We start from the raw sequence: 17,075 nt of genomic DNA, 5'->3' as shown, positions 1-17,075 counted from the left end.
AACCATAAAAGAATTTTTGTTTTAAAAACAGGTTAATTCGATTCGTCATAACAGGCGATGGCGTGGGTGAGCAAGAATTTCTCCGAACTGGTATACCTGAAAACAAAAATAAAGGTAGATTTGGAGAATATATTAGAACGGGTCCCTGATCGAAGGATTTTGGAAAAAATTAATTTCAAACGAAGTGACGTACATTCGAAGTTGAAGTTCAATTTTCATTATGAAATCAAGTGATTAAATAGAGAGTAGAAAGAAAAGCATATAAGAAAATAAAAAATCCTTCGATCAGGGACCCGTTGGTCTAACATGTTCTTCAAATCTACCTTTATCTTTGTTTTCAGGTACACCAGTTCGAAGAAATCTTGCTCACCGCAAACCAAGCGGCTTCTTTGAGACATACTTTGTAATATATTTACGTTTCATTGATAAAAATTATTATTACCTAAAAGAAAAAAAGACACAAGAAAGTGTCCGTTTCATCGATGTTCCATTCATGAAAGTTTCATTTTCCTGACTGCGACTAACCGTTTAACCGATCGGGGGCAGGTACTCGCGGGGCACGAGAAGAAAGTGCCAGGCCAGCCTGTGGAAATTATCTTTGGTCAATCGAAATCAATTTGCTCGATGTATTTGGAGGATTCGGTTAGCAGAGAAGGTGACTGATATCGCGATAGAGGAACGAAAGCGGAGAGCAGGGCCGTATCTGGGGTAGGAAGAGAGGAAGCAAGTGCTAGGCAGGAGTTACGAGAAGGGGTTGCACGGGGTGAGAGAAAACCACGAGAGGGGGCGAGAGAGCGAAGGCGCTAGGGTTCAGAGGGGAAAGAAAGAGGAACGATCGAGAATTCTCCGGCCGAAGCGAAGCGATGGCTCGCGCTTGCGCGTCCCGATAGCAACGCACTGGCACGTAATGCCATTCGGCGGAGCCAGTTCGACGCCAAGCGCCGCGACGCTATGACGTCACTGGTTCGCGTTTTCTAGCGATCGTTTCTCGACGACGGTGAGGATTCATGAATGAAAACTCGCTGCTTCGAAGTTCAGGCCTCGTCTCGCGAGCCGACGTCGAACCGCGAGGGAAATCCGCGTGTTCCGATCGTCGACCGGTCACCAGGAAACGGGACAGTCCCGACTCTGTGCCGTGCGACCACCGAAATCTCTGCAACGCCTCCGCCACCGGGTACCATCGCGACCGCGGACCGTTATCTCGCCTCGTTTCGCTTCGTCAGGATTTCTTCGGCTCGGTTCGCTTCGACACCTTCGCGACGCGTTTTTGCCTCCCGACAGCATGCGCGTCTCTGCTACCGCAACGTTTACAGGATCACTTTGAGTGGACCTCGATGCCGAGATGCTGGGATTTCGCTTAACGCGGCCCGTTCTCCTTACCAGGTCATAGACAGAGACGGGAAACTTTCTTATCTAGATAAAAGTTTCGGATAACGAACGAAAGATACGGCAGATCGCGAAACTATTCGTCCTTTCACTCGCGACTGTCGATATCCGATTAATTAAGATAGCAAGAATTTGCATCGAAGAATTCCTGACTCGTTGTTAGTTAAATAAATCTGTCGGGAATAAATGCGGCGTTTCGATCCATCGCTTGTGAAACGAATAAACGTTCGTTCATCTCTGCTCGCGATCCGCACGAATGCATTTTTATAAAGCGACCCATACGCGACCGAGGTTTACCGGAGGCATGTCTAGAGGCATCCGCGAAATTTTATTCGAATAATAGATGAAAAGCGCAAACACCGTGTGAGCTTTATTCGCAACGGACGGATAATAGGATAGACTTCTAATCGTTGAAATTTCATTCTAATCGTTTGTGCTTTATTTCTTGTTCGACGCTTTTATCCAGATACGAATATTACCCATTTCTGCCAACACGGCCTTTATCGCGAGAAACGTCGGTTTTATTCGTCGATAAAATTCGGTTTCGTTTGCGCGTCGCTCCGATCCTTGGATCCGTGGACGTGAATGTTACGAGCGTGTAATTATTCTCTGCGCGCTCCCACCGTGGCCCTGTATAGTGCGGGACAAAATTCGATATCCCGTGGGAATCTTGCTTAGAGGAATCCTTCGCGCGAGATATAACACGCGTTCCGAAACGTAGACTCGCTTGTTCCAAGAAAACTGTACTTGTAACGCAGTGGTTCCTGACTCTTTTAAAGCGACGCACGGTACGGCAATTAGTGGAGAGAAATCTAGAAATCGAGTACGCGTACGATGGTAATAGACCTTGATGTTAGGAGATATAGTTGCTCGTACAAAAAACACCGAAGGAAAATAGGAGGAACTATTTTGGACGAGAAAAATAGTCGCGCTTCTAGGCAATTACATACCCGTCCCTTGCGTTTCGTCGTCTAAGAAACTCTTGGTCGAGCACTCTCGACGCGGGCTCGCTACGATGCTTCAGAAGGGTAGGTCGCTCCAGACTTCCCCTAACGACACCGACGTAGTTTCGCTATAAAATCCTCCGGACTACTCGTTACACGTTTCGAAAATCTTCCTAACAGTTTGCCAGTATATCCTCTTGTTTCTCTGTTATCGCAGCCCACCGTTGATTGCATCGATGTGTATCGACTCGGGTTCAGAATGCGCCGAGTCGGCGAAACTCGTGATATAATTTCGAGAACTCGCGTTATCGGCGTATCGAAGCGATCTGCCAAGACCAGACAGCGTCTCAGTCGGTTACTTCTGGGGATATTGGCCAACAGACCGGAATATCCGATAATCCGATAGGCACGGTGCCGAACAATCAGCGCTTCACCTTGTAATTGTTTACTTCGAGTACATTCGTACCTTCAGAGAATATTCACGCTAAAGTCGCGACATCCTTGCCACCTGTTTACCAGGTTTCGGAATAATTCAAAACGCAGAGAGTCCGTGCAGGCGTTTAGAATTGTAACAAGTTTTACTTTATTTAAGAACTATAGTTACATTTGCAGCTTCCTCTCGAAAGCAAAAGTCTTTGGTTCCGTCTTATGGCGGCGGTTTTCATCTAGGGCAATTCCAAAGACGCGCAGATACCGACCTTTCAGCCGGGTCGGTTTTATTCGCAACACGCTACGTTCTATTTTCTGGGATGACGGGGCTCGGTGAAGTAATTACTACCGTCACAGGAGGGAATTTCATTTGTTTCACCGTACGTGAACGGGTAGAAGTTTACTTTTGGTTGTTCGATCGAGTAATGGAAAATTTCGATTCAATTTGGTCGTTGCTTTTATCGTTTACTTTTAAGCAGATCGCTTGGGCTTTTAACCGTAGATCGAACAGCGTGTATCCTGAAATTTCCGTTGTACAAATTGGCGCATTGATCGGCATCGTGGAGAAAAGCCACGTTTCCCTTTTCGATCGCTTTCGTCGACGGAGCATGTTCGCGAATCGGCTACGAGACTCGCGTTTCGATATAGAATAGACTAGACATTAGAATAGACATTAGTTGGACGATGTAAATCAGTTATAGACTGTACCTTACGGAATTTCGAAGCTAGTTATCTTTCGGGTGAAACGTTCGTGAATAATTCAACGAGTAACGAAGCAATTATATTCCCAGAGAGATTAATCTAATAGCGAGAGACTGACGGTAGGGCAGAAGGGAATGGCAATAATCACGTTCCGCTGATACAATTCCGGAAATTTTTGTTGACGATGCACGACTCGAGAATTGACGTTGATGCTCCGTCACGAATGATTTTCATTTTTATATTAACGATTTAGAACTTGATTCAGATACTTGAATTAGATACTTGAATTACTATCACCGTTTGCTTCGAATGAAAAGGATAGTAGGAAAATAGAGCAAGGTGAGATCCCTTCGAAGAATCACCTGTACTTTTTAGTCTCTCGATATTGCGTAAAATCACCCTTCGACCGTCTTCCTCTGCAGTTTAATCGGCGATCGCATTTAAGTTTCGAACAATTGGCTTCCGCCTCGATTCTTTCATTCGCAGCCTGCCGTTTCCCTTCGGTGGACCATTTATCAACGACAAATGTTCCTTTGCCTTTTTTTGCGATCGTTTCTCACGACCGTGCCGCGAAACGGCCTGGCCATCTGACTTCTGGGATTTAGTTTCCATTCACGCCGGCCGGAGATAATCCATCGATGCATTAAATGAAATTCTTAGCAGTGCTTTTTATCAAAGGAGCTCAAAAAAAAAAAACGTTCCCGTACGTTCGCGACTCGCGTTCCTTTAATCATTCGCACCCCGTTGCCGGTCTCCATCTGCCGATGATATATTTCTAGAAGAAAATACCGGCAACCGACACCAACCGACGCGTTAAATTGAAATTGCTCGAGGTGAAAAGGGTTAATTGACACGCGTTTCAGGTCCCAGAGCCGTCAATCGATTACGTATGCAGTTGTTAATTACCGTTATTAAATTTCACGGTACTGCTGTGCAATTAATAATGTCGGAATATTCGTCGTCCCCTAAGAAGAGATTTCTGGCATATTCGCTTTTAACATTTACGTCTCATTGGCGCAGCAACTTTCCAGACCATAGCGAGACGAATAAGCGTAACGGTAGCACCGCTGAAAGGAGGTTCCAGCTTTCGTACGGTGGCGTCAAAATGTAATCAGCGACTGCAGCCGTGGACATTCATTTGATAAGTCCGACGACATTTATAGTCCGTGAAAAGGGTGCCGTGGATACTTTCGATGCCATCAATTTTCCCGTATATATCATTCTCCTCGCGTTACGATCTTTTAAATCTTTAACGGATCGCGCTATTTCGGTCGCGACCTCTTCTACGTTTTCTCACGATCGAATTTTCTTGCTTTCGAAACGAATCGATCGAATTCGGACGAATCCCTCGCGGTTCGCGACTACGCTTCGAAGTGGCGGGATAGAAATTGAATCTGGCTCTGAATCGAAACGAATTCCTGTTTACGACGAGACGAAACAAACTTTTCCAGCCGCCAATCGAGGATGGACTGATGCCCGAGATCTTCGGACGAACCGATCCGCTTCGCGACCGATCTAAATTCGATAGATCACCCCCCGACTCTTCGAAGAGCTTCGTCGTGGAGTACGAAGAAGTTAGCGGAAGGAAAGTCGCCGTGGAGAAAGCCCTCGAAACCTTGAGAAAAAGTCGAGGAACCGTTTTCCCGTGAAACCGCAACAGCTAGCGAGGAAAGTCGAGAGCCTCTTTGGTGCGTGCGGCACGGAACTCGGATTTCACGGATCGATTCTCCGTCTCCTTTGACCTTCCGCGTGTCCAGATCTGGATTAATCGAATCACCACTTAAAGTTCGAAACGTACAGCATCGATTCCTGTGATCTCGATCGGTAATTCGCCAGCTGAAATCCGCGAATCGCCAAAGATGCGGGCCGAACGGTGAGACTCTGTTCGAAGCCCGAGAAAAAGAATCGACCAGGGACGAGCGATAAAGTGATACAGTCGCTCGTGCCGAAGAAAGAGGACTCTCTCGAGAAACATGGGCAAGAAGAATAGCAAACTGAAGCAGGATACCATCGATCGACTCATGAGCACGACGTATTGTGAGTACCATTACTATCCCCTTCGTCTCGATCTCGCTTTTATCGCGTCGATGCGTGAAATCGCGCTGCTTTATTTTCAAACGAATCTTGTTCTACGAAGAGTAGGCGTCCGAGTCATGGAGATACCTCGGACTCGAAGAATATTTGCCGTGGTCGAGAATAAAATTCCTCGATGGATTTCAGAGCAAAGCTCGTATAAAACGTTCGAGTGAGTAGTTTCCGTGTCACTGATTTTCCTTTACGTTAACTTGCGTACAATCAGCAGCTTTTCCTCTAGAGACACGTAACCATTCTTACCGCATAATACATACGCGCTTCCATTTTCGCTTGGTTCGGTGAGACGAGTAAACGGCAGCTTGTTTAACGAGAAACGCGAAATATCGGTTTCACGATTTGCGAAGTCTTTTTCATGCTCTTAAGGTTATTAAATCACGGAAAGAGACGCTTATCGCCATTCTAATTTGTACAACAGGCTTGGAGCACCTGTTCGGTCGAACAAGGGAAAATCGATATTTTACGAACGAAGGGTCGAGCAGCGATGGTTTTTCTATCGTCGAGTTGCGTGATTTATATTCGCGTTCGAGTTACATCTTCGAAGGTGATCGATAAATCCGATCGAAATATCGTTTATTCTTTGCTCTAGATCCGCTTAAAAAAACTTGACCTCTGAGAAACGAGAGTGGGTCGACGACAGACTTCTCGTTTGCTATTTAACATGAAATCTATTGGACGTGGGAAACTCTCTCTAGCCGTCTTTTCCATTTCAGAGGCGAAAATACGCTTTGGAATTTTTCAGAGCCCGCATCGGATGGGTTCGTTAGCAAATCATGGTCGTATGGTCTCAACGAGAAACGCTTCCACGGTTAATTAATCCCGTGTTCGCGCTATGAAATAATCCGAGTAATCGTCGGCCTTTTTGCGCTCCCTGCATAGGTTAGCAGATTGAAGATTTTACGTAGGGTAAATGTAAGTTTCGTACGTATCTCGCACGTTGTTACACACGTAACAATGTTCGTAACGTTCCAACGGTGGCATTCGAATTTTATCCGTAACATTCGGATAGCGGTCAAGCATACCGATAATACGGTATTCGAATTGTCCCAACCTTAATAACTGCGCGTCGAACGTCGCGCATAAACGCGCAAATGCAGAGATATCAGGCCTCGTTGTTCAAATAGAGCCGCGTGTTCCTCATTATCGCGATTTCCATAAATTTCCGAGAAACTGCTTCGCCCACTCGCAACGTCGCGCCTGTACCCTTCGGTTCAGCATTGTTCTCGTTATGCCGGGGTTGTTGCACTATCAACGACCGTACACCTGTCGCACGTCTGTCGTCATCACCTGGTATTTTATAGCGGAACTCGATTCCTCGGTCGCCACTTATCTAGTTTTCTTTCCCCCCCGTTGAAACTTTCAACGGCGCGGCGTCGAATCTCGCGATTGATTATTTATGTAAACGTTGACGCACGGGTATCGGTTAATCGTGGCGTTACAGTTTCGGATAGCTCTACCGTGTATTATCGATCGAATAGGGTACGTCGGTATTTGGCCAGCGTTTCTACAACAACGCGTCAACGGAGTGGTTCTCTTAAAACTGCTAAATATCTTCGTGGATAAGGAAACAAAAAAAAATACGGAAAAGAATGAGACTTTGGGAGCCGAAGAGTCGGGAACGAGTAATGGCGAAAGTTGTTGTTTCGGTTAAAGCAAAAATTTGGAACAGGTCAGGAACGAGTGAGGGAAAATATGTACAAGGTGTATGCGGCGATATTAACAGGTAGGATAGAGAAGGAGGCAGAGGATAAAGGGGTGTTAGGGGAGTGGCAAACGGGATTTAGGAAAGTAAAGGGAACAATGGAGAACATCTATGTTCTGAATTATTTAGCGAGTAAGGGAAAATGTTTACTGTGAGTGTATAACAGTTCGTTCTAATTACTTGTGTTTTTGATCCAATAACGGTGTCAAGATAGCGGTGTAGAGATTTGGACGGAAAAGCGTTCTACCAGAAATAAAGGAGGGGATAAAAAGGTACCCGTAGAAGCTTGCCAAGCAGAAGGAAATTACCCTCGAGGGTAATTCGTTGAAGGAAGAAGACCTTCTCGTCGAACCGTCCTTTCGGCGATTCTTCAAGACACGTATATACCTACGTATATACGTTTTATTCCACGAAGATTCTTCCGACTGACCTGTCCGCGCCACCGTTCCGAAAATTGCGAATAGTTTCCGGTCCAGATATTTTTAAGCAATCCGATTTCAGAACTACCAGCCAATGAGTCGTTCCTACGTGGAAAATCTTCCTCCGCGCCAAACCCTAATCTCTCTTACGCTTTCATTCGGAATTATTTACGTCCCGGATCTTTTCGATCGCATTTCTCCTCCGATGACTTCCGATTCTTTTCGAAGGAGCTTTCTTATAAACGGAGCGGAAACGCGGACGCGTCGCTTCAAAATGTATCGGAAATTTGGGCTAATACGCGCTCCGCGAAAAATATAGGGAACCTTATTCGATTCCGTCGAATGTCACGGTCGAGAATTTGTCTCGAATCGAACAGGTCGATGACACAGGAATCCAACAAAAAAGCGGTTTCGAATCGGTTCAAATTTCCAACGAATTCTCGCCGAACGCGAGAGTTTCGACGGCAGAGCTAAATCGTCGAAACGTCGATATAAAAATTTGCCTCGCGGTCTGTTCAGAGTTTTTGCGAGGGAAATTCGATTCGCCGGAAATATACGCGCCCACGGACAAGAAAAGACGCAATCGATGCAATTCGCGGGTGAAATTACGTCCTAACAACGGCTGCTGCAATTTCACTGGCGGTGCACACGCTAAAAACTGCTCTCGCGAATGACTTAATCGTCTTCTCGAATGGAAAACACTAGACGCAACCTGGCGGCAGCTTGGCGTCGAGTTGCACGCGTACACCCTGAACGTTTACGAGGCGAATACGGTGCCCTAGAGCAGTGCTTCCCAGCCATTTCAAGACCATTTTAACTTCGACACGTTCGTACGAAGTACTTTAAGCGTAAATATTAATTACTCGATATAGCAGATGAGATTTCGTAACGCGACATCGACAAAGGTAGGACGCAATGTTCTATATTACCAAAAGTTTTGTTCGAATAAACGCGAGTCGACGTGATCGTAATTTTACGTTTTATTTTCAATTACAAATTTTTCGGGGCACACCGAAACCCTCGTCAAGGTGAACCAGAGTACCGCGTGACACCTGTTGGGAAGCACTGGACTACCGTGCCATAAAGCTTTCTTATTACGCGAAACAATGCCTCTTATTATCCAACTCCGCGAGGCAACGTGTACGCTACGCTGGCCTCGTTCGGTACTTGTTCGAAACACCTCCATTCTTCCTAGAAACCTTCCTTAACCCCGCTTTAATCGACGCGTCGTTAAAAGTTGACGCAACTGGCAAGGCAAAATATTACGTGGTTAGAAACTGCCTTCTGTCCGAGTGTTTGTAGGCAAAGTAAAGCAACGATGCCGCGATCGACGTAACCTCGAACACCCGTCGAAGGCCTCGTTCTCTCGGGAGTCTCCGAATACGAAGACGAGAGGGATCGTTTAAGAATTGTACGCGAGAGAAACCCTTTCTAGGGTGTGTATACCGTTCGGATTTTAGGCAGCGGCATCATTTCGCGAGGAGCCTTATCTCCGAAAAGATGGCGAACCTTTTACAGCGACGCTGCAAAAATCGATACCGTTGGCCCAGAAAAATATAGCAATGCGTAATTGTTTCTTTTCGCGCGGGCGACGTTACAAACGCTGACCTTCGATGGAATAGGTATCTCGAGAGGCGAACAACGCGTTAATCCTTTACTGGAATTTGCATTTTTATTTTATGTAGTCGATCGTAACGATTTACGATGATTGCGGTTTTCGCGAGTGGCTTGGGTTGTCCAAGTTTTCCGATTCTCTTTTCTAGACGATCAAGAGTCCGAGAGCGAAAAGTTCTGGCCTTGGTTTGGCTGGTTCTATACGTGTGGAAAGGTACGAAGGCGAGAAGCGATGATCGTGATTGTTTTGGTTCTGTTTTCGAGACAATAAAAGGCTCCGCGGTGAAAAGTAATGATCCGAGTTTGGAAGATACGATCGCGAGAACAAGCAATGGGTTCAGACAATCGAAGTTTCATGATTCTTCTTTACGATATTTATTTAAGTGGAGTTTCTTGCGTCAGAACTGAACAGCCCAAACAGCTTTTATTACGGAAATTGAAGTGCAAGTCTCAATTTTACACGACGCGACGCCTGAAGATCGATTGTCTTTACACTCTGGTCTCTAGCGGGTTACGTGTACAGTTTGAATTATTTTACAAATACTTTCAATTAGTTTGAATCGATGTCTGTTTACGAACTCGACGAGTTATCGCGAGGAAATCTTACGTGGAACAAATTACCTGTCGCAACGTTTCAAAGCGCGGACAGAAAGGAACTGATAAAAACGTTACCGATCCGAGTAGTACGAGACGAGATTAGAGAGACATTCGCGTTCGTGCTCGCTTGATTAATGCTGCGTTATCGTGGTGGTTTGTAACGAATATTCGTGGAACAATTTAGTGATTTTTCTTAACATGTCCTACAGTGTACGTTCTCGATCGAGAACCTCGTCCTCCGAGTTTTATATAATGTACGATATATACAATATGAAGTAGAAAACTTCTAAATACGTCCTGGAATATTTGCTCTTTCTTGGACTCTGTCTGGCTATAAGGAGCGCGTTCTTTTTTAGTCGTCCATGGTCAGTGTCGAGCCACGATTTCGCTTATTATTCATTCGATTCGGCTTGCCGGACGTAGGAAGAGTCCGTTCCATCGGCGAAACGTCACGCACGGAGGCGGGACGATCGATCCCGATGCCTTTCCACGCTTCGATCAGTCTGTCACGCGTCTACGAACTCTGCCATTTTATGCGAAAACCTTTTCAATCGCGACGGCTCTTGCGGCAATCCCTTTGTCATTCTTTCCACTCGGATCCTATCGCGAGCATTTCCGCGCTCCGTCGCGATTACTCGAAACACGGCTTCTGTCAAAAGTGTTAGACACGCGAGACATCCTTACGGCGGACGTGTTTATCGACACCGTCATCGAAAGAAGATATCGGGGGGAAAGTGATCCGCTCGAGCGCATTTCCAGGTTCCTCGTCGACTTCGGTGTAAGATAGATTGATCGAAGTTAGACGAGGTCGCGTTCCAAATCGAGTATCGTCCCGCGTTGTAAATATTTTAATTTTCTACCCATTTTTAGGTTCTCGGTGGATCCTCCGAGACGCGTTCAAGTGCCCGCAATAATCGTTTCCTTACGTCGTTCCTTTTACAGCGACGAATAAATTTGCGTTTGCAAATTTAATCTAACGCAGGCGTTAAACGGTAAAACGAAAATGAATATCGCTGAAGTTACCGAAAGAGTTTTATAGCGTTCGAGCGAACAATCGAGAGAGAAGCGCCGTTTTTTTTAAGGTTCTAGAGCAGAGGACCACTTTAACGCGACCAACCGTACGTTAAGTTCAGTGAAACGAGTCAAGCTTCTCCGCGCCCTAGTCCGCCGTTAACGTTCCGGATAATTTAGGGCTTCAACGACTCGTGTAAATACGCACGAATTTATGGAGTGACCTCAACCATACGAACAGCGTAGGATGTCTAGTGTCGTCGATCAATTTATTGCCTTTCGAACTGTACTAAATTAACAGCGGCGCGATAATCAGCGCGAAACAACGGATTTTCAACGCATCGCGGCAAGATGTCCCCGATGAACAGGGCTCTACAATGGTTACGAGCCATCGACGTATCGAGAGCCATCGTAAATTCTAATTGCCGACATTTTAAGCACCGCGACGAATTTCCCGGATCCGATTCGCAAATTATTCGGCAGACCCTTTAACGTTCGGCTCGTTTGCCGAGATTTGCACGACTCTACGAGCACGAGTCTCCCTTTCGTTAATTCGATTCGCGTTGAAACATTTTTTTCAAGGTTTCGAAACGAGCGAGAAATATTTCGTGAAACCGGAAACGAAATGTTTGATTCGACTCCGCGATATATACTAATAATAGAGGTTCCCGGGCTCCGGGGATTCGGCGAAGATTCGCAGAACGTGAATCCTGTCGCTGCACGAGCTTTAAAAATATTTCCGCTCTATTTCCCAACGATTCTCAAAATTCGTACGAGTTCCTCGCGCCAGTTGCCGCGTATCTTTCCCCGGCTCGAGCACACCAGCCTCGCTGGAATTTCGTTTTCTCATTATGCTGCGTTCCTATTAAGCGAGTGCGCGCACCGACACGCGGAAACGTTCGCCGACCGATCCTCTCTGCGCTTCCGTAGTCGGAATGGCTCGCGAGTAGCCAGCTACCGCATGGTAATTGTTTGATCTCGAAGAAAAATTCAGCAGAATTTCGACCGAGAAGCTACTTTTCTCGATTCTCGCTGGATCGTGAAAACTTCAACAAACGCGGTCCTTAGCGTGTTTGTTCTCTTTCGGTTTCCGAGAGTAAGATAGCAACCGAGAGAAGCTCGCGGACGAGGAATCTTTTTGGAAACATTTCCAAAGTCTTTCGAAGAGACCCTTAAAATTGATCGAGATTCTTTCATTTCGAGGATATCGCGGCACGCAATGTTCGAATAAAGGGAGAAGCGATTTCAACTTTTCCTTCGAAATCCTTCCTCGCGGTTCGTGCGGTTCGGAACCCGATCCGAACTTCTGGAAGTCACGAAATCGTATCTAATTATAATGACAATCGTCAGGGAGAATGGTAGGTATTTCGGGCATCGAGATAAGGTCGGTTTCGATACTTTGACGATATAGATTATCGTTTCAGATAAAATGTTACCTGTTGCCCCAGTTACTTGGTTCGTTCGAAGCCACACGACTCTGTCCGACAGAGTCTGTCGCTCATCTGTAATAACGAGTATTTACGAGACGATAACGAGGTTCCAGAGATCGGAGTCGGGCGTTCGCGTTTTTGCTCGCCGCTGGATGCGCCTAGATTGACTCGAAGGAAGATGGCAATTACTCCTAAGAAAATCAAATATCCGATAGGCGAAATAACGAGCGGCGGACAAGTCGTAATCGAGGAACGGGCCGAACGAGAAATATGGCTCGGACGTGTTTCGAATGTTCGACAGAAACGATTTATCGTCGCGCGATTCGGTTAATGGATTTTAATTGAGCCGAGCAATCAGACTTTCGGCACTATCGACGATCGAGCTTCTCGTAGCGACAACGATCTTTCGATTAGACCGAGCGCGAGTTCCTCGCTTTAAAGGGGAGCGTCGCTTTTCCGATCTCGCGAAATCGATAGTCCTCTTAGTCCTCTACTTTGAAATTTCCACGTGAATTTTCTTCGACCTTATACGTTTCCTCTTCGTCGTTTCCCTACGAACAGTCCAGGAATCGAATAAAGTCCAGGAGTCGAATAAATTTCTCGAAAAGACAAATCCTGTACTCGAAAGTCGACTGTCTCGACGTCGACAAGTGGATTTCGTGGAATATTACCGTTCCTCGCGGCGTGGCTAGCAGAGGCTTTCTTGGAATTCGCCTAATCGTAGCTGCCTTTTCTCGCCATTTCCCAACGGGCCTTCTCGCCGAAGTGGAAACTCGACCCATTGAGCGCTGAATTTTCGTGCCGTTAACCGACCATTTGCAGAAAGCTATCGACGAGTTCGCGAGCGATACTTGGATGGAACGCGATGCTTTTATTTTTTTACCTAATTTCAAGCGTTGAAAAGTAAATGCGCGCGCGCAGTCTGAAAAAGTTAAATATACCTGTCGATTCGCACGGCCAGAGGGGGCACCGACTTTAAAGGAAAAGGCTTCACTTGCTTCACTTACCTCGCTTACAGGATGAAGCATTTCGGTCACGTCGCGAGGAAAAGGCGTTGCTCGGCGTGAAGCGATGGAAAACCGTCAGCTGGTGTATTTTCCACGTTGGAGCTTGACTAATCGTCAAGCAGGCTGCAGTCGAGAGCGTAAAGTTCCGCGGGAGAGGTGTACAGTCGCGGGGGGAACGCATCGAGTAAAGTAATGTCACGTGAAATCTCCGGACGGTGGGTGTGATTTATTTCTCGCGGCGAACGCGACTGGCATAATTCCTTCCGTAAGAGCGGGACGGTAGCGAGACCCGAGCCGGTTCGTAAATTTACCCGGGTCGAACAAAGCTCCGTGTCACGTGCGAGCGAACGACCGCATCCGGTTTCCTGGCCGACGCGTCTAATGCCGACCTGGATCTCAGCTTCCCTCCGCCTTCGAACTTCGTAATGCAATTACGAGCATGGAAATTAACGCCAGGGAATGCTAATTCTTGTTAACCGGAAGTTTACCCTTCGAGGAGCTTCGAGTCTGCGCTTTGCGCGCTCGCTCTCGCCCCGAGTCGTACTCGACCGCGGTGATATTCGCTCGGGGAGGTGTACCCATTCGACCAGACGGACAAACTTTTTTTATTTATTGCCGCGAGTTGAAATTAGGTATTCCAAACGATGCCCGATATTCATACGCGAAGCAAATTTTTCGGGTACGAACGAACGACGCGTTCCAACCATAGACATATGAAAATATAGACCGAGCCTTTGTACGAGGGGCGACTGAAAATCGCGGCGAGGGGGAATGTAGCCGACTTCGACCACTTTCGTAATCGCTCGGGTATGTTCGGCTTTTCGTAGTTGCATATTACAATCACTGATTTTCAATCTGTATTGTTTTCTAAAAATTGAAACTAATATTAACCATTCTGTAACACTATTTTGGTCATATTCTTGTATGTGCATAATAATAACAAGAATATATCAAATAACCGAAATAATGTTACAAAATGGTTAATACTGGTTTCAATTTTTAGAAAAAAGAGATTGATCACTGATTATCAGTTACCCTTCGTACAAAGGTCTATATCTTCGTATGTCTACGATTCTAACGTTTGGGCGCGAACGAAAACGCTCGCAAACAATAACTCTATCCTTGCTCGTTAACCGTTCTTCTTTTATCGCTGTCGTCGCAGAAAACTATTCCGATTCGCGTCTTCCGCGAGCGTTTCCTTTGCGAGGGCGCGTTTCGCGAACTACAAAGGAAAGCGATCTCTTTGACGCCTCGTGGTACTTAAAAATTATGCCCGCCTATCCGGTAAGCTCATCCTAAGCAACGCAAAGTAGACAAAGCTTTTTATGCAAACAGACGAATCGTTTTCCTTAAACACGTGTCGAGGCTGATTCTTCGACGAGTGCTCTACAAATGTGCGTCACGGTCGACTCAATTTGAATATTTCTTGAAAAAATTTCTACGGACTATTCAAATACGTATGAAAATAGGATAAAAAGTTCGATAGAATTACTTATTTCTTTCGATTCTAAAAAAATTCACGAAAAATCGCTCTCTTTAGACCTCCTAATTCAGGATAGCCCCTTAAGTCGACCCGTCGAAGTTCACTTTGCGCGGAATTTACTTTTGTCGAAACGTAGGCACAGGTTCTCAAGGGAAACGAGTGTACGCAAAGGCAGCGCCTTCCTTTAAGGTTCGTTTTCGTTCTCCGCCTAGTAATTTCGAGACCCATCGCGGATGCCATTTTTATTACTTTCGCAGCAACGGAACGTTGCGTTTGCGGTCGTTGCGTCGAAATGGGCGGCCTAGATTCGCGCGAGTCGCGACACAGGTATCGCGACAAACAACTCTATTTCGTTGACGGCTTTGCTCTCGGAAAATACCGTCGACGGATCCTTTACTCGCTCGCGCGGCTCGTTTGCCGGCGTACCTCTTGTAAACAAAAATATAAAAACGAAGTCACGCCGGCTGGCAGTCGTAGAATTTGTAAACAAAATGGGAGACACGCGACCGAGCGGAAAAAGAAGAGCTTTTTACCGAATCGGTGACGTCGGCCGGGAGAAAAGAATTCGAGTTCGAGATATTTCAGCTGGGTGGACCCGCTGTTTGAGCCGACTGGGATTTATTTTGGGATTTGCAGTGTTTGCCGTAGTTGATGATGGTACGTTTCGTTGTACATAGTTTATCTATCGCATTGAACGCAAATTGGAAGGGAGGTTTGCTATGGAGATTACGTACGAATGTGTGAGTCCGGCGTGGTCGATACTTTGATTAAAATTTGCCCGACACTGTTTCGCCCTCGTAATTGGACTGGTGAAATGCGACCGGAAGGAAGTACGACGCGTGAGAACCGTCTTGAGCGGATGCAACGTCACCGGATCGACGATTTATGTATCGACCAACGATAGCAACACGCGATGCCAACTCGCTTCCAGCTCAGACGAATCGTTGCACGAGTTACACGCCCAGCCATTTGTCGGTTAATTTATACCGTTACGTTGCACGCGCGGACCGGTACTCGTTAATCAAGAGAGGGCATCCGACGTCGGCTTAAATATGCTAGAATTCGATCGGATCGATTTTCGCTGCGTGCGTCTGACCGTGGAAAATGGAGATAATTTAATTGTCAGCGATACATCCGACGTTATCGATGATATCGCGACGTTCTATGCGCTCGTAGCGGGGGCGCGTTACATTGCAACCGGCACGGTAACTATTAACTGCTGAACGCCAATGATAAACGACGACTTGTCGATGTAACGTTGGATTGATGGAACGCAGGGTATGTACTCGCTGGAAATGCCACGCCGTCCCTTAAACCAGTGTTTCTCAATCGCGTTCAATTCGTGACCGACTTCTACGTTTCGTTTATCTTTTCAACCCTTCCTCCTCCTCCCACCCCTCATAGCGGTTGCTGCGAGCCGGTCGAAATAAATTTGCCCCATTTATGACCCGAAACCACCGCCTCTCGTTTAAATTAACCGCTTTGAACGATCAACTTCGCGATCTCGTGTTACTCCTCCGAACTCGGTCAAATAAAATTTCGTTACGGTTGCGTTCCGAGCGGATTAAATTCTCGCCAACCACGTATCTAACTCGATCCTCCTCGAATCGAAGATAAAAGAGAATTTTCCGAAAAAAACAAATTCCCTCCGCGATTTCCAACAGTTCGTCGGGATCTCGACGAAATTGCATTTTAAAGTTCGTTTAAACGTTTCGTTAAAATGGATAATGGTAAAGTTCGCGCATGCACGTTGCATCACAGAGGCACAAAACTGTTAACGATTCATGCAGGGATATGACGGTGCACCGTTGCAAAACAGATTCCCGAGCGACGCGTATCGATGTGCAAATTTAATGTTGAAATGGCCGGGCATATTTCGCAGCAGATCGATATTTCGATAACGACCAACAACATACGCAAAGGGAATGCATTTAATTCCTCCGTAGCGTTTAATCCCTCTTAGTATTCCGACCCGAGGTAATAACGTTTACATCGATTGAACGTTCAAAGGGAAATCCAATAATTCTGTCGTCCAACGCTGCTAATTGTCGATCGAGCCACTGTTGCCGCGGATAAGGATTAATCCCTCGATGTTGTTGCGCGTGACTTCGTCGGTAAGAAAATATCAAAGAACGAACGTCGATACGATGGAAGACACTAATCGATCGGAGGCTTTCGGTGTTCGCCTCGATAAATCGAATAACGAAGGGAGAGCTCGTTATCGCTAGTTAGGAGCAGTTAGTTCACCGATCCTCGGACG

The 17,075-nt window shown here is 46.2% G+C and overlaps 1 protein-coding gene across 1 annotated transcript in view; it reads left to right on the top strand.

The window, feature by feature from the left end:
• The first annotated feature begins 300 nt into the window (after nt 1-300).
• LOC128885241 (frequenin-1) overlaps nt 301-17,075 on the top strand; it is a 40,731-nt gene continuing 23,956 nt past the window's right edge. Inside the window, exons 1-2 of the mRNA XM_054139182.1 lie at nt 301-997; nt 4,913-5,498. Of these exons, the coding sequence (XP_053995157.1) occupies nt 5,435-5,498 (64 nt within the window). The 5' untranslated portion in view covers nt 301-997; nt 4,913-5,434. The remainder of the gene's footprint in view (nt 998-4,912; nt 5,499-17,075) is intronic.

Source organism: Hylaeus volcanicus, chromosome 2, assembly GCF_026283585.1.
Source record: "Hylaeus volcanicus isolate JK05 chromosome 2, UHH_iyHylVolc1.0_haploid, whole genome shotgun sequence".
NCBI classification, from domain to species: Eukaryota; Metazoa; Arthropoda; class Insecta; order Hymenoptera; family Colletidae; genus Hylaeus; species Hylaeus volcanicus.
Note: the sequence above shows the minus strand (reverse complement) of the source record. Positions and strands in the feature narration are given on the sequence as shown.